This window comes from Aythya fuligula, chromosome 24 (genome assembly GCF_009819795.1).
Source record: "Aythya fuligula isolate bAytFul2 chromosome 24, bAytFul2.pri, whole genome shotgun sequence".
Taxonomy (NCBI): domain Eukaryota; kingdom Metazoa; phylum Chordata; class Aves; order Anseriformes; family Anatidae; genus Aythya; species Aythya fuligula.
Window position 1 is genome coordinate 5,148,120 of NC_045582.1, and position 18,058 is coordinate 5,166,177.

The 18,058-nt window shown below is 44.9% G+C and overlaps 2 protein-coding genes across 2 annotated transcripts in view; one reads left to right on the forward strand and one right to left on the reverse strand.

The window, feature by feature from the left end:
• WNT3 (Wnt family member 3) overlaps nt 1–1,440 on the forward strand; it is a 48,741-nt gene extending 47,301 nt beyond the window's left edge. The window contains exon 4 of the mRNA XM_032202838.1: nt 961–1,440. Within this exon, the coding sequence (XP_032058729.1) occupies nt 961–1,440 (480 nt within the window). The remainder of the gene's footprint in view (nt 1–960) is intronic.
• Nucleotides 1,441–5,187: 3,747 nt separating this feature from the next.
• The window catches only part of NSF (N-ethylmaleimide sensitive factor, vesicle fusing ATPase), an 81,653-nt gene continuing 68,782 nt past the window's right edge, over nt 5,188–18,058 (reverse strand). Inside the window, exons 20-21 of the mRNA XM_032202592.1 lie at nt 7,201–7,256; nt 5,188–6,715 (exon numbers count right to left, since the gene is read on the reverse strand). Coding sequence (XP_032058483.1) covers nt 6,706–6,715; nt 7,201–7,256 — 66 coding nt within the window. The 3' untranslated portion in view covers nt 5,188–6,705. The remainder of the gene's footprint in view (nt 6,716–7,200; nt 7,257–18,058) is intronic.

Below are 18,058 nucleotides of genomic sequence, written 5' to 3' on the forward strand. Positions count from 1 at the left end.
GTGGAGGCCATCCATGCCTGCAAGGATGGCCCAGTCTGGCTCCAGAACTGGACCGCAACAGTGCCCAAGCAGGAGCTTTCTAGGGGTGTTTCCAGGGCACAGCATTTCCACTCTCTGTAGGTGCAGGTTTCTTAACCTGAAGGTGGAGGTTAAGGAGAGCTAAAGCACACCTCATGCCCAGCACAACCAGCCCCAGCCTGGGGACTCGGGCTGTAAGCAGGCACCTGTGCCGCTGTCTGCTCGAGGCCATTTGCAAACTGAGTGTGTTTTAACCACATTAGCTTGAGACCTTGCTTAGAGCAAACTCTCGAGATCACTGTTCCATAATACAGTAGACAGAAGTGGAAGGGCAAGAGCTCAAATCTCTAACTTGTGTTAAATGATTTGAGTTTCCTGTTTAAAAAATAAAAAATAAATTAAAAAAGAAAAAAAAAAACAGGTCTAACAATTTCAATAAAAATCAGTGATCATGTTGCACCACATGGATGAGATTTCTGGGGAAGAGAGTGTATAATTACCCTAGATTCACAATTTCATTCCTTTTCTAGTGCAAACCAGTACACTCAGGGCAAAAAATGAAGGGTTGTTAGCAAAGCCATGACAAGGGGGTCAGTCCACATCTGGGTGTCAGAGACATCCTCCAGCCCTCAACTGCTCTGGGTTCTCATTGTCCAACATATAGGACAGGGAGGATCCCAACACTTCTCTTGAAAGGATCAGACTTTGGCATTAGATTGAGGATTAGAGAAGCTGCCCACCTTAGCAGTGTTTTTTCCAGTGCTACATATCTAGCTAGAGATATTTCTGCCACGTGCCAGAGCTCCCATGCATTAACTGCTACCCTACACCTTCCAGACCAAGCTCAGATGTTTGAATCCAGGTAGCAGAGGCGGGTGATTCAAAACCAGCTCGCGGCACTGTAATCCACTGCTGACTGCCTGTTTTCTCTCCCCTGGACAGACCATTCTGGACCACATGCACCTGAAGTGCAAGTGCCATGGTCTCTCGGGAAGCTGCGAAGTCAAGACCTGCTGGTGGGCCCAGCCTGACTTTCGGGCCATTGGTGACTACCTGAAGGATAAATATGACAGTGCTTCTGAGATGGTGGTTGAAAAGCACCGGGAATCTCGGGGATGGGTAGAAACTCTTAGGGCCAAGTATGCTCTTTTCAAGCCACCGACAGAGCGGGATCTGGTCTACTATGAGAACTCCCCCAATTTTTGCGAGCCCAACCCAGAGACAGGATCCTTTGGGACAAGGGACAGAACATGCAACGTCACCTCGCATGGGATCGACGGCTGTGATTTGCTGTGCTGTGGTCGTGGCCATAACACCAGAACTGAGAAACGGAAGGAGAAGTGTCACTGCATCTTCCACTGGTGCTGCTACGTGAGTTGCCAGGAGTGCATACGTGTCTATGACGTCCACACCTGCAAGTAAACACAGGCAGGTTTCCAACTGTTGGGAGGTTGCTACAGAGCAGGGCCAGGGGGTCACCAGCCCTGGGATCAGCCTCTACATGGTGGCCTCACACTTCAGAGGATGGCACAAAAAAATCCTAGTGCTCTTGGCCAATTTGGTCGGAGCAGACACCCTCCTACCACCAGCCGCAGCGCTGCCGAGAGGACTCACAGCATCACCCAGCCTCACCCACACAAGACACTTCGAGGCTAGACCCGACACCGCAGACACATGAGATCACTTATCTGCTGACTTTTCTCATGCTGCTTGGCATGAGAGGCTGTCTGGGGAGAAGCAGGGGCAGAGCAGAGACACAACAGGCCCGCACAGCCACGGCCATCGGTGTGCTGTAACGCAACACGCACAGCTTTCAGCTCTGACCTCCTCTGCAGGTCTGGCCCACCTAGATGTTCATGCAGGGTTTCAAGTGGAAATGAATTTAACACAGTGAAAGGAGAACAACTCCATGTTCCCCCACCTGCTGGCATGGGCTGGCCTGGCCTCAGCAGCTGTGGCGAGGAGCAGGGAAGGAGCCAACCCCCAGCAGCCAGGCCCCTTCTTTCCAGCTCTAGGTTATGCTGGAGAAACAAACCTGAGTACACACACAGCCTTACAGCCAGTCTCCCCTTCACTCGCTCTGCTCCCCATGCTCCAAAGCCACCTCCCCAAATTCCCCTGAGGAGCACAGCAGGAAACCAGAATCCAGAGATGCTCCTCCAGCATTTGGCCCAAGTCCCAGGGAAGAGCAGGGCCCGTGTGGTAAAGCTGCAATCTCTCACGCAGGGTCACACCACTGCTCCAGCGTGCTCTTTGCCGTGCAGCTGCTGAGAAGATTTTTAAGGTTTTGCTGCCATGTTTCCAGGGCAGCCAAAGATGTGATCTGGGCAGGTGCACACCGCTGATGCACCCATTTACCAGGCATTCCCTAGTATGACTTTTTATGTTCCAGAGTGAGCTCAGAGCACCTCTCTGATAACAGGGTGTCTGCCAGGCTAGCTGCTACACCAGCTTTCAGCATGAACAATGGATGAGGAGACAGAAGCTATAGCAAGAAGAAATGCCTGCCCAAGCCTTCTTGCCTTCTCCCATCTGACAGACTTGTTCAAACCACTTCATCCAGCATGAGAGGCAAGGGCAGATGGGGAAGGGAGACTTTTATCCATCTGCATAGAATAGTCACAATCCCAGGCACAGCCTCTCCTTCCCTTGGGATTTAAGTTATCAGCAACTCATTCATGATGGGACCACGTCAAGCACAGAGGCTCCATGCCATTAGCAGGGATTTGGGCCCCACGTGTGGCCGCACACATCCCATAACCCATCCCAGTGCAGAAGAACCAGCATTTGTCCCTCTTCCCACTCACCAGTGCTCCTTGACCCCATTGTCCCTTGCTTTGGGCTCATGTTTTCATAGTGTATTGACATTGAAATTAAAAAACAAAACAAAACAAAAATTCTCTTTTTCCTGGCAGGCTCTTCCAATATAAGGGGACCCACATAACCATGTTCCCATGCCAATTCTCATGTGTCAGTGGTTTAACACAGAAGTTGCAAAAAATGTCTAAAACTCTATAGCTGTGTCTTCTACTCCACTCATTTCTTTGTCCACAGGAAGGAGTAGTAGATTGTCCTGCAAAGAGCAATAAAATGATGGAAGACCCCTCATATAGAGAGCACAGTACATGGCCCTGACACTCACACCTGTGATCGGACCAAAATTCTTAGTCCCTCCTCTGTAGAGCATGATGAAGAGCTACTGGGTTTGAACGCCCTGATAAGCATTAGTTTTCTAAAATTAAAGATCACAGCAGAGCTCTAAGAAACCTCCACGTTCCAGAAATCAGCCATCTTCTGACATGCATTCTATTTAACGTATATATTAAATTCTACGTCTGGAAAGACTCCAAGTACCTGACTTTAAACAAAACTCCTTTTGTGTTGGTTTTTTGTTGTTGTTGTTTTTGTTTTTAATCGAGAAAAGGTATTTAATATTAAATAGAACATTTATTGCCTTGTAATTATTTTACTGTAGCCAGGTATTCTAGCACTGAATGGAAGATCTTTTTCCATCAATCTGCTGTATCCAAAGTTTTGTATAAAGTTGTAGAGGTTGATTTTTTTTTATTTTATATTCAGAAAAATTCTCTTTTTATAAGCATTATTTATTATACAATGTATATACTTGAGTTAACTAAGATTATATATTATATAAATATATATATTTGGAGAAAAATATATTTCAACTTGCATTTTTTTGTGGTACATCATTAAAGAGAAGGTTAAAAATAAAATGCACTTGCCAGCTCGTATGGTTTGCCTTTTAAGGTGCTTTAGATTCTGCCTAATGACATCCACAGGAGTGGTGGCTGCTCACCCTGTTACACACAGGGACAGTCACATGAATGCAAGACAATGATGGCAAAATACAGCCAGTGACGAGATTTTAGAGCTGACTACTAAGGTCTTTATTTATAGAGGGACTTCCCATAATCCCATAATGCGCATACACCACTAGGTTACTAGATTAAAATAGCCTTTAACCTTCAAATTTTCCCCCCACTAAAGCAGTTGCAGGCTGTCACTGAATCACCTTTAGGACAGACTGATACCCACAGTTTGTCACTTACTTAAAACATCTTTTCCTGTGCATGAATAATTGTGTGGGTGTTTCTACAACATCTCCCACACCTTATTAGTACTTTTAAGTGCATGCAATTTTCAAAAGCAGCGGCCTAAATTCCCTATTTTAAGGCTTAAAAAAAGATGATAATAAATCTGTATTTCTATACTGATCCCCAATTTATAAACAAAGCAAACACATTCACCTTCTTGCAGTGTGCTATTTGCTTCTTGCATAGTGCTGCTTGTGGATTACCAATTCCTAGCCCTGTTTCACTGCACCACACTGGACACAGCACAATTCTGTGAGGGCCACCTCCTCCAGCACAGCAGCAGTGATACCTTCGGAATTACACAAGCATCAGCAAGGCACGGTTACAATCCACACAACTGGGAAGTCTGCCCTTGTCAGGCTTTTTGCGCTTAACAGCTTTATGAGTGGAAGCTTTGTCCATCATCCCATCCCTTTCCCCACACCATTCTCCCTCTCAAAAAGACACCCCAACACTTCCAAACATTTTTGCCTTTGCCTAGCAGCTCAGTTTGTAAGACAGTCACATTTCTGCAAGGTTCATGGGGAAAAAAAAAATGCCACAACATCAGGATAAGGTAGGCAATGAAGAATTTGGCCAGTACTGTTCAAAGCAATGTAGTTCTCACAGTAAAGCCACTCTTGCCCAGGCACAGCATCTAAAACAAAATGTGATAGGACTCATTCTCTTTCGCCACCTGCAGGAAACTCCTTAGATGGAGACCCACACAACAGGTTGTGCCCATCAGTTCTTCCTGGTTTTCCAACGTGGCCTTCTTCAAGTGATAAATCACACATGTACACATACATGCATCTTTGGGATTTCCTCAGCAGTGCAAGGTTCAGAAAACTAAAACGGACTGATTGGTTTAAAATGGTCTTCTTGGCCAACTCCTTTAGGACTACCTGTGGTCAAGCTATCCAGACTTTGGGATCTATTCAGTCCATCGATACTCAGGCACAAACTCTTTAGCATCCCTCTGGCAGCAGCAGCCCTGGAATCATTTTCTTATCTTCATCAGCGCTCTACATATACACCTCTGTTTGACTAACGCCAAAGACACAGATGTCCCCCAGACCATCACAAATAGTTGTGCTTTTTTATTGAATCCAGTAATGTGCAGTTGAACAAGATATTTATTCATCAATTCTGGACATAGACGCAATAAGGTTTACATCATTTACTCTGAAATATAAGTTAATGTGTTCTGCTAGAACTAGCAGAAGAAAGAAAGGAACAAAAAGTCACAAGATCGTACACAAAATGAGAGGAATAATAATCACTGGGACTCACAATGTCATCACAATACAACAGCACTGCCAAAGGAAAAGAAACTAGAGTGGAGTGACTAAAATACTTCGATTGCTTTAAGTATGCAATAAGGACTTGAGTACCTTCACCTTTGGGCCTTAAAGAATGTAAAGCACCCTCCTTCCCTGGGAACACCTCTTTGGGTACAAGCTGCTAGTGCTGAGCAGCATGTCTAGTCAAGTTAAGGAAACTACACTGACTAAGATCTCATAAATGGCTTTGATTTCATGCCCCACCAAATTGAGGTATGTTCCATGAACCTTATTAAACGTGTGGAGCCAAAGAACCAGAGGGGAGTATCCTCACGCAGTCATCAGCAGCAGCACCTCATTGATGCAAGATGACTATTGGGGAAAGACCACATAGCAAAGTTTGATACATTCCTTTGTTTCAGTGCAAAAAACATGGCAATACACATCTCGTGCATCCACAGAGCTTGGCTTCCTCTTCATTTCTAAGGAGGAATTTCATCCTTTGGTAACATGGCAGAAAAGTGGGATAATAAGGAGACCTGCAAATGCCCAAACTGCCATCTACACTGCACAAATGAGCTTTCAGGTTATAATCGGCATCTCTAAAACTGTTTTTGATTTAACTAGCTTTAATGCCTTAAAATACTGGATTTGAAAGTTTCCTCTACTCTGATCAACATACTTTCCTGCCATCTTCCAGTCCTTAATATCAGTAGCCAGTCTCTCTCTCATCAGGCCACAAAATACCTGGGCCTGAAAATGGGTAAAAATGGATATTAGCATGTAGGAAATTCTAGAGCTCAATTATTGTGGTCATTGACTTTGGGTTAGCAGCCTCAGTGTTCAGTGAGGCATACAACGACAAAGAAAAATGCTGAAGAGAGTGTTCATCAAATCAGAACAACAGAGTAGTACTTTAATAAGCCTTCAACACAGACTACTGGGTTTTACTAGAAGTCACATTTTCTTTCCCTATCTTAGTAAGTGGATGATGGACACAAGTGAGCATTAACTTCAAAACTTACAGAACATTTCCCTCATGCTAAAATCAAATGAGAATGCAGCCTTGCCTGCACAGAGACAGAAGCAGTGTTCTAGAAGACACTTCCACATGACATCTGTATATTAAAGACAAAGAATAAAGATACTGTATTGCACTAAACATGCAAATTCCACATTGGGTTCTTGTAAACAGGGGAGCATTTCACTTTGTCCAGTGTGTTGAACACAGAAGAGTAAAGATCCCAGTGTATATTCTCCAGGTTGGTCACTTTTCCAGCTGTTGATCTTGCACTTGGTCCATCTTCAGTTTAGGGAACTCTAGCAAAAGAAAACAAATCCATCAAGAAAGCATGCACATGTATAAAAGCACCACTCACTCACATGTAGCCAGGACAGATACTGTTGTAAGTTTCCCCAGCACAGATACTGCCCTACATGCATTAGAAGACAAAGTTCCAGATTTGAGATAAACAGATGGATTTCAATTCTAGCAGAATCTCTTTTGATTTAACTTAAATTGTTGTCCAGTCTCTCATTTAAACTTTAGAAGTCACACGTAAATTAAGAAAAGTGAAGAATTCAGGCATGCACATTCTCACATTCTCAAAAAGTCTTCAGAACCTCCCTCTCCCAAAAAAACTGGCATACAGCAGTAAGAACTTATATATAGTTCTGTAAATACAGGAGGGGCCAACACTGATATCAGATATACTCTTGTGCAGTTTACCCTTAACAGGAAGCAGCAGCCTTGTTTCTGCACAGACAATAGAGTTTTAATCAATGCTTTAACATAAGGTACTTACGTTCCTTCTTCTCTCAAAAGAGCCAAGAACTTTTTCACTCGGTACTCAGGATCCATCTACATACCAAACAAGACAGATCTTCATTAGTATATGAAGCAAGCTACCCCAGGCAGCCACAAAGACAACTACAAACGTGCATGAGTCCGGTTGCCCATGCTTTATCCTGGCCAGAGATAAGCCTGCTTTTCCAGAAGTTCTACAGGTAAGCAGTCAAGACAGAGCACTGTATCAAGAGACAAAACTGATCAGCACAAGCATAGCATGGTCATGCTGGAAATGTACACAACCATTTCTATTAGGTATTTCTGTTTTAATTGCAATCTTCACAGTAGTTTCATCCCAGCTTCATGCTGAGCAGAAGAAAAGGATCCTGGGGTGCTGACTGATACTCACCTGAACATGAGCCAGCAGTGTGCACAGGTGGCCAAGAAGGCCGATGGCATCCTGGCTTGTAACAGGAATAGTGCAGCCAGTAGGGCCAGGGAGGTGATCATCCCCCTGTACTCTGCTCTGGTGAGGCTGCACCTCGAGTACTGTGTTCAGGTTTGGGCCCCTCACTACAGGAAAGACTTCGAGACTCTGGAGCACGTCCAGAGCAGGGCTACGAAGCTGGTGAAGGGCCTGGAACACAAATCCTGTGAGGAGTGGCTGAGGAAACTGGGGGTGTTTGGTCTGGAAAAGAGGAGGCTCAGGGCAGACCTTGTTGCTCTCTACTACTCCTGAAAGGAAGGTGTGGGGAGCTGGGGGTCAGCCACTTCTCGCAGACAACTAGTGACAGGACTAGAGGGAATGGCTTCAAGTTGTGCCAGGGGAGGTTTAGTTTGGGAATTAGGAGACATTTCTTCTCAGAAAGAGCAGTCAGGCATTGGAACGGGTTGCCCAGGGAAGTGGTGGAGTCACCGTCCCTGGGGGTGTTCAAGGAAAGGTTGGACCTGATGTTTAACGACATCAGGTGACAGTGGTGGTAGGGCGATGGTTGGACCAGATGATCTTGGAGGGCTTTTACAACCTTAATGACTCTATGATCCCTCACAGAGGATTCTAGCTTGACTAAGCACAAGCCAGGCATACACTAAGTCTGCTTCTATCTGCCCTTTGGCAGAGATGCGGCAGTATAAATTAAAGTCAGAAGCAGAAGGAACTGAAGATGCACCCTCTTTTCCTCTGCCTTCCTTCCTCCTTACAGCTCCAGCAGCAAAGCACTAGAGAGGAGCTGTACATGGTGGGTTAGCATGTTAGGGAAAGCTGAATAACTGCACGAGGCTTTCAGAACTTGCAGTACCAATTTTGTGCTGTGGCTGCATCAACCAGGAACACCCCTGTCCTGGTTTCAGCTAGGATAGAGTTAATTTTCCTCTGAGTAGCTGGTAGGGTGCTATGTCTTGCAGTAGGATGAGAAGAGTGCTGATAACACGCCGATGTTTTAATTGTTGCAGAGCAGTGCTTACACCAAGCCAAGGACATCTCAGCTTCTCGCTCTGTCCTGCCAGCGGGCAGGCTGGGGGTGCAGCAGGAGCTGAGAGGGGACAGACCCAGGACAGCTGACCCAAACTGGCCAAAGGGGTATTCCATACCATTCTGGGGTCATGCTAAACAATATGTAGGGGTGGCTAGCTGGGACCGGGGGGCCGGCTGCTCGGGGATAGGCTGGGCATTGGTCAGCGGGTGGTGAGCAATTGCATTGTGCATCACTTGTTTTGTACACATTAGTAGTAGTAGTACTATTATCATTATTATTATTATTTTCTTTTCTATCCTAATCCCCCATGCCAGAGAGGGAGGGTGAATGAACGGCTGTGTGGTACTTAGCTGCTGGCTGGGTTAAACCACAACAACCCCCTAAAGATCAATCCTGCCTTTCCCCAGTTGTTTCTATCTCCATGCTGGGAAAGTGGGAAAAAAGGCTGCAAAGAAGGTAGAGATCTAAGCTGCCATCAGAAGACAGTCTGTGACTGCACCAGTCCTTTGTGCTGACGCATAGGCTTGATGATCTTCTCTGAAGTAGAAGACCATCACTGACTGCCCCAAGATACAAAAACGAAAAACATGGAACAAACCTGAGGAATCACAGAATCCTATTTTTGTTTTTGAAGATTACAGAAATTGTACTGAAGATTTCACTCTGAAATCCCTCCTTCGTCGAGGTCAGGTTACCGTGAGTTAGCACTATAAACATTTGGAAGTTGTAAACTTGGGACTCAGAGTATCTTCATGTTCACAGAATCATAGAAGGTCTTGGGTTAGAAGGGACCTTAAAGATCATCTAGTTCCAACCTCCCTGCAGGTCTCACAAAGAGCAGCACAGAGAGGAGACAATCCCCTCCCTCCACCTGCTGGCCACTTTTTTTGTTGATGCAGCCCAGGATGCATTTGGATTTCTGTTCTGTAAGTTCACAAGGCTGGCTCATTGTCAAGCTTTTCATCCACCAGAACCCCCAAGTCCATCTCTGCAGGGCTGCTCTCATGCAGAGCATGATCACAGTCTGTGCTCATGTCTGGGATTGCCCTGACCCAGGTGCAGCACCTTGCACTTGGACTTGTTGAACCTCACGAGGCTCACAAGGACTCACTTCTCAAGCTCGTCTAGCTCCCTCTGGATGGCATCCCTTCCTTCTGCTGTATCAACTGCACCACTCAGCTTGGCGTCAACAGCAAACTTGAATGAGGATGCACTCGGTTCCACTGTCTACATCACTGATATTAAATAGGGGTCTGCCTTGGTACAGGTGCTGAGGGACAACAGTATTGTATTGCAGCAGTTCATTTGGCCTAGAAGCTCCAAGTTCTGTTTATATTTGTATATTCTATCTTCAGCAACCCTTTGCATCTTTTATACACTGCCAGAAATAAAGTGGGTTCATTCTTAAAACAGTCAGTGAATAGTACTATCAAGTTGACTTGTTATGACCTTTTCCAACTCTACCACTTGGTAATAAATGAGCAAATGCTCTACTAGAAAGTAAAAGCAGGACTTATCCCAGGGAAAAATAAAAATAAATAAACAAATAAACAAATAGGAAAAAATACAACAGGCAAACACTTTGAGTGTGTACCCTGGCCTCCCACAAAAGATGCAGAAGAGGGGAATTTAGCTCCTACATCACGTTATATCCCTAAAGGAAAATTTCCATCAATTCCAGATGTGCATAAGCCATCTATTTAAAGCCATGACCACTGCAATTGAGGGCAATACAAATATCTTTAAAAACAACCTGGAAGAAAATAAATCCTAAAATAACAGCAGTATTACCGGTGATGCAGGCAGGAAAGAAACAGCTAAGGAGAATTTCTGCTTTCTGCTAAGAAAAGCTAAAAATCTGTAACTTCCTATCGTTTTGAAGTATCTCAGCAAGGTCAATACCAGCTATGAATTATTTTTAGATCAGAAAAATAAATTCACTGAAACAAGTTGATTTAATGGAACTTACTGAGGATCACTGAGCTACTAAGTTGGGTTTTTAACACGCAATGTTCAGGATTCTAGAAGAAATGAAAGGCTGCCCTACTACCTAAAGCAATGTTTGAAATGTGTGCTACACGGGCATTAAGAAAGGTACCGTTGTGCCACATAACCAGAAAGATGGTGTCTGTAGTATCCCTTCTGGCCTAACTCTTCTCTGCCATCTCTCCCAGCTGACACTTGGCCACAAAGGGAAAGCACATCCATCACTACTTCTGTTCTCTTGTTTCTGTCACAACTGAAGTGTGAGCCACATGAGCCACACATCCCGAACACGCGTTACCTGCAAAACCCCTTTCTCTGGAGGAATCCACATGTATAATCCCAGACTGTAAGACTAAGCCTGACTTTCACCTGGCCTTAGATCATCTCCATCCAAATGACTCTGGCCTGACCAAGTAGCTGGCCCTGCTTAAGCAGGAGGCTGCACCATGTAACGCCCGGAGGTCCCTTCCAACCCCATCTATCCTGTGATCCTGTGACAGCTGAACCACTTCTCTTGTTTTAGTTCTGAATATTTCCAGAATGGCTAACACTGACAGAGGTGTGACCACATCTCCAGGTGTCCACCCAAACCAAGCGCCATTTACTGCTGAAGCACAGACTAACTGGGACAGCATGATGGGCTGAAAATGGCTAAACTGCTGGGCTCAAAGGGTTGTGATCAGTGGCATCAAGTCCAGCTGGAAGCCAGTCACTAGTAGTAAATCCCGGGCACCTGTGTGGGATCCAATACTGCTTAACCTCTTTATTAGTGAGGGGGATCTGGGGACAGAGTGCACCCTCAGCAAGTTTGCAGAGGGCAAAACAGAGAGCTGTGACTGATGCACCTGGTGGTGGTGCTTTCATTCAGGGAGACCTCAACAGCACAGAGATACCGACTGCCACGAATGCCATGCAGTTCAACAGAGGGAAACACAAAGTCCTGCTCCTGAGCAGGATAACCCCACGCATCAGTAGAGGCTGGTGGACAAGGGGCTAGAAAGTGGCTTTGAGCAAAGGCCCTGAGGGCTCTGAAGGAAGCTGAAGATGAACCAGCACCAGGTCCTTGCAACAAAGATGGCCAAGAGCATCCTGGGCTATGTCAGGAAGGGCCTTGCTACCAGACCAAAGGGAGATGGTTCTTTCCCCTACTCAACACTGGTAAGACAATACCTGGAGCACAGTGCCCAGTTCAGCACTTCCTAGTACAAGAGTGATAGGGACATAGTGGACAGAGTTCAGCAAGGGGCCACAAGGATGACTTGAGCATCTGTCATAAAAGGACAGGCTGTTAGAGCTAGGATTGGTTACCCTGGAGAAAAGAAGGCTTGGGACTGGGATCCTGAGGGTAAATCTTATCAACGTGCAGAAAGACAAGGCAGGAAGGAGTAGAGAAGGCAGACTCTTCTGAGTGGTGCCTGTTGACGGGACAAGATATCACAGATACAAACTGAACTACAGGAAATTCCGTGTAAACATAAGAGAAAGCTTTTTACTTTGAGGGTGATTCAGTACTGTCAAGGACTGCCTGCAGAGGTTACGGAGTGCCCATCCTTAGAGATATTCAAGACCCAACTGGGCACAGCCCTGAGAACCCTATTTTAGTTGATCATGCTTACAGCAGGGTGTTGGATTAGACAAAGATGGGAAAAAAAAACACTATAGTGGGAATCAGGTTCAATTAGCAGAGCACAGATGTTTAGTACCTAACTGCTCTCAGCAGCATCCACTCAAAGGGCAGAAGGCCACAAACGGTCCCTCCTAGAGAACCAGACAGCACCAGCACAGTGATGGATAGCTGGGAGCTTGGTAAAGCACTCCATACAAGTTCTGGAGAGGAAGATCAAAACTGGCTGAAACCTGAAGTTACACAAAGAGCCAAAGCAAACCTGGGAGCCAGAGCTGCCAAGACCAAGCTTAAACAAAAAGTTTTACCTGAGAATGTGTACTCTCTCAACCAATTTAAAGACAGGTGGAAAAAGGAAATACTTTGAGAAGGATGAATTATATCTGATCTTTGACGAGAAGTAGAGGAGAAGTAGAGAAGTAGAGGAGAAGTAGAGAAGTAGAGGAGAAGTAGAGAAGTAGAGAAGTGCATGTGAGAAGGATCCCTGACCTTCTCAGGTAAGACCTATAGCATTTTTGTAGATACTGGCAGTAAAGATCAATAGAATCAATAGAATATCCTGAGTTGGAAGGGACCCATAAGGATCATCAAGTCCAACTCCTGGCACCACACAGGTCTGCCCAGAAGTTTAGACTATGTGACTAAGTGCACAGTCCAATCACTTTTTAAATTCAGACAGGCTTGGTGCAGTGACTACGTCCCTGGGGAGCCTGTTCCAGTGTGCAACCACCCTCTCGGTGAAGACCCTCTTCCTGATGTCCAGCCTAAACTTCCCCTGCCTCAGCTTAACACCATTCCTGTGGGTCCTATCATTGGTGTTTACAGAGAATAGGTCACCTGCCTCTCCACTCCCCCTCATGAGGAAGTTGTAGGCTGTGATGAGGTCTCCCCTCAGCCTCCTCCAGGCTGAACAGGGCCAATGTCCTCAGCCACTCCTCATACGTCTTCCCCTCTAAGCCCTTCACCATCTTCATCACCCTCCTCTGGACACTCTCCAACAGTTTAATGTCCTTCTTGTACTGTGGTGACCAGAACTGCACACAGTACTCGAGGTGAGGCCACACCAGCGCAGAGTAGAGCAGGACAATCACCTCCCTCGACCAACTAGCGATGCTGTGCTTGATGCATCCCAGGATACGGTTGGCCCTCCTGGCTGCCAGGGCACACTGCTGGCTCATATTCAACTTGCTGTCAACCACAACCCCCAGATCCCTCTCTGCGGGGCTGCTCTCCAGCATCTCATCGCCCAGTCTGCCAGCCCAGTATAGCCAGCATTGCCCCATCCCAGGGGCAACCTACATCCCATTTACCCCTACGTCCCATTTACCACAACCCTTTGAGCCCTGCCCATCAGCCAATTGCTCACCCACTGTATGATGTTTTTGTTTAGCTGTATGCTGGACATTTAGTCCAGTAGGATCCTACGGGAAACCGTGTCAAAAGCCTTGCTGAAGTCCAAAAAGATCACATCAACGTGTCCACTTCTAAAAGAAAGGACTTCTTCAGAGGAGTAACCCAAGTGGCAGCCCACCAAGTCCTCAGATTTGACTTCTCACATGATCTAAACTCTCAGATTATCCATGAGAAAACTAGAAGAGCTGGGCAAATGAACTGTGAAGAATTGCCTTGCTTGCAATACTCAAGAAAAAAAAAAAAAAAAAAAAACACAAAATTTATCATTCATGTTGGAGCCACAAGGGCCTGGCTCCTATATACTGTTGAGGTAATAGAGGCTGGTGAGATGAACATGAAGGTCTGAATTCAGTGCTGACCCTGCTTTGATCTAGATGATGTCCTGAGGCCCCTTCCAACCAGAACGATACTGTGATTCTAAGTATTCTGCAAATAAGTGAAACCAGAGAAAGGCAGCTTTGATGGTTGGAGGAACAATTCTCTACTTAGATACCTGTACCCCATACAGAACCATCGCTGAGCAACAAAATTTGTATAAGCATCAAAAATATTTTGGCTACCAGTGCCAACAGCCTAGTGCATAAAACAGCGTGTGAAGAGTCAAGACACTTACTACAGGGGCCACAAAACCAGACAGTTTACGGAGTAAAGAGAAAACCTTTCACATCTCTACCTTACCTGAGGAACCGTGAACACTGAGATGGAGCAAGGTACGACTTTTGGCCACCAACAAAAAGCCCGAAGCTGACAGAAAGACCTCACACAGAACCTTCAAAGGCCATGGCTCAATCCAAGATGACTTATCTCAGTGACCGACACAGGGGTCAAGAGTACTATCTACCTGCAAAGAAGATGCAGGTAGATAGTGCAAAGTTAGGAATCCATGGAATAGTCAGATGAACCCTCAAAACTTAAAAGCTGGAAACGACAACAAAGGACCGATCCAATAGTTGTTAAAAAAACACATCAACATAATCTGAGATGGGTCTATAAAAATGAATCTTTTTATTACTAGAATATGTGTGCTAAGGCCATCAGCTTCAGATTTGCCAATGCCACTGCTCCATCTTCCTAGTCAAAGATACTGCCCCCTCAACTCATTTCACTCAGACACAAGAAAGTGGCTATGGTAAAACACTTTGTCCATCATCTGTACTAACAGAGCTTCTACAGAATCTTTTGGGAAGAACAGTATCCATCTACCTACACAATATCTTGTCCAAAAGACTAAAGCATGGATCTGAAAGGCAACAAAGACAAACCTGATCAAACAGCTAATTCAAAAAACACAGACATGAAAGCAAAAGGTTTAGCTGTCCTGAGAGGAGCAGAAGATGGTGTCAGAGTGCAAAGGGGACACAGGTTCAGGACTCTTGAGCAGAGCCTCTAGTGACCTGTGAAAGGAGAAATGCTCCTATCAAACAGGGTGAAAGGTTTTCTAGAAGAACAGAGTGAAGAACAGCTCTGTGACACAACCCATAGAGGTCTCAAAGAGGTGGTAAGAAAACGGCTGCTCCTTCTTGGTAAATCACCATTTTCAGGACATGCCTGGGAGTCCTTAGAGGAAAAGGAAACTGGAGAGACTTCATAAATCTTCAGTCATGAGAAGAAGAGATACTCCAGCAAGATGTGCATGCCCTTGGGTAGCACAGTACTCCTGTAAAGCTATCACAAAATGCAAACTCTTAATAGGTCTCAGTATATTGTTTAGTATAACATACACTGTATTTTATGATGCTTTTCAAAATAAATTCCCATGTATGTTAAAATCATCTAAGCTGTTTGTCTGTAATGCAAGTTTTATTTCTGCTAAACAGAAAGTACCAAATCAGGAGATGCTTGAGGTTCAGAAAGGGGCTTTCTGGAGAGCTGCCTGGCTCAGTCAGGTTGCTACTCTGAGAAGGAGCAAGACCTGACAATTTAATCCAAGAGCAACAAGATGGGCAGGCAAAATAAGCAGACAGAACCAGTCCTCTAGCTGTGGAAAATGAAGGCTCATGTATGCAGCAGCACCCCAGGGTAAGGTTGCAGGGTTAGGCCAGAATGTAGCTATAGTGGCACCCGATAGCACTATGAAGAGGTCCATGTACAGCAGCCAAGGACACTTCTAAACTAAACTTTTCTGGATTCGCATGGCAGACCATGAGTGTATCCATTGATCAAACACTTCTTTTGAACAAGAACTGAACATCATTCCAGGACTCACAGTGTAAACAAGATGACCAAACTATATGACACTAAATGCAAACAGTTCAACATTAAAGTAAACAGCGAAGTAAAACATTAGCACAGTTTGAAGGAAATTAAGCTGCCAAAAAGTGCGGGTTTACAAGGTTTGTAAACAAGGTAACAAAGCAACCCAAGGCATCAAAGCAATGCAGTGGTTTATGATACTCCAAGAGAAGATATTGATACTGAGAGAAGTTGAGCAAGATTTGACTTTTAAACAAACTGGAAGTCATTTAAACAGTGTAAGAATATCTACATATAGAACACGTTAGGTTTACGAGTCTAGTAAAACAAAAACACAAATTCAGTGACCACAGAGAAGGAAGGAAGGAAGACTATTTTTGCAAAGAATTCATTCACCATGGGACCTAATCACTTGCATTTTGAGAAACATTGTCCATCACTTGGAATTATTAAGGATCTTAGGTTTCTCATCTTTCTCTTTCTAAAACGCTGTGTTCTAGCTCAGTGAAAAATTAAGTATCTCATTTAATAAAGTTCTCCTTTCCTGGAAAAGCAAACCAAATCGGGTATTACCGTGGTAATATTCTTCTATTTAGTGACATACCTGTACCGCTTTCCTTACTAATAGCAGTTCTTAAGATGGAGACACGTAAACAGCTCAGATCTTTCACAACAGAACGTCTTTGTATTTAACCTCCTTGTACTATTCACCAAAATTGAATGTAGTAACAGAAGTCACGTCACTACCAACCACCCTTGTATAGTAAACACAGGTGGGTTACCAGCCACCTATGCTGGCAGTAACAGCCCTTCCTTTTGTACTTCTTCCACGTTTCAGGAGTGGCATGAACACGGGAGTTCTGCCCATCTCCTCCCAGCCTGACTGGTCATAGGCTCGTCTACAAAATTGTTACCTGGTTCAAAAAAAAAACGCACAACACCAGTTTACCTGTCTGCACTGCCCAGGGCCTGAAGACTCCCTGTCTACAGTGTCCTAGGTGTGCAGCCACAGGGTGATGCTGTGAACAAGTCTGGGGTAAGCATCTCCACCCACACATCAGATACACAACTGTCCACAGTTTACATAACCTTCACCTTCACTTTTGACAAAAACAAACACTTAAGGTCAGAGCAGCAAAAGAAAACGTCCTGCGTCAGAAGAAGGAATCCATTGTCAAGGCTAAGTGAAATGGACTGCAAGAGAGCCAGGCAGTCCCTGAGGCCTGCACCCCTTAAATACATTTAATACATGTGAGCAATGACTTACTGACTTGCCTGTAGGTATGGAATTAAAAGCCAAGGAAGAAGAGGAAAAAGTAATCTAGATAAATGACTTTATTCCCTGAGGTGACATCTAGTCAGAGCATATCCTTAGTGCTGTGCAAGTTTTAACAGAATTGTGAATAGTGAACAGAGGGATACATGACTTATATGCTGCTAAACTACATGCCTCTTAGCTTATGCTCAGCCTCTCCTAGGAAGATCTAAGGACAGTTCACTCAGCTGCGCTAAATCCATTTGATGTGAAAAGAGAGCGTGTGAGGGGGGGGGAGGACTCAGAAGGGCGCTGAAATGTCAGCCGCAGAGGATTAGGGCTGCATGCTACACCCTCTCATTTTTAGCATGCATATACTGTCGAGCACGAGCTTGATGGCTGGCTTGCAGGCATAGATGATGGGTGCGGGGGAGGGTTAAGAGCTACATATTTCTACCCTCTGCAATTATTTTCTTTAAAGTGCTGAAAGTGGAAAATAAAGAGAAGAGCAGCTGAACAGCCTGACAGATTTATCTTCTTCAGGGAAAGAGCACATACACCTGCACAGGCACCTTTTTCTTAAAAAAGAAAAAAAAGAAAAAAAAACACAACACTAAGTGATTGCTATCTGCAAGCTTAGCATGCTGGGTGTAGAGAAGAAATTTCACAAAAGGTAAATTAATCCAATCCCTCTAGTTGCCAGATGCTCTCCTCTGAAATGCAGTTCTAAACAGCCTATAGGCACTGTGGTTTTTAAAGATCTCTCCATGGACCAAGACCTGGATATTTCTTTGTTCTGAAAATTTCTTCTCACCGAAGGTCTTTTCTCCAAAAAGACCTTTCTCCAAAGGTTCCCACCACAAAGATGAAATAGGAGTCTGCAGACAAGTGGGAACCCCTGAGACTGCTATATTTACCCCACTCCTTC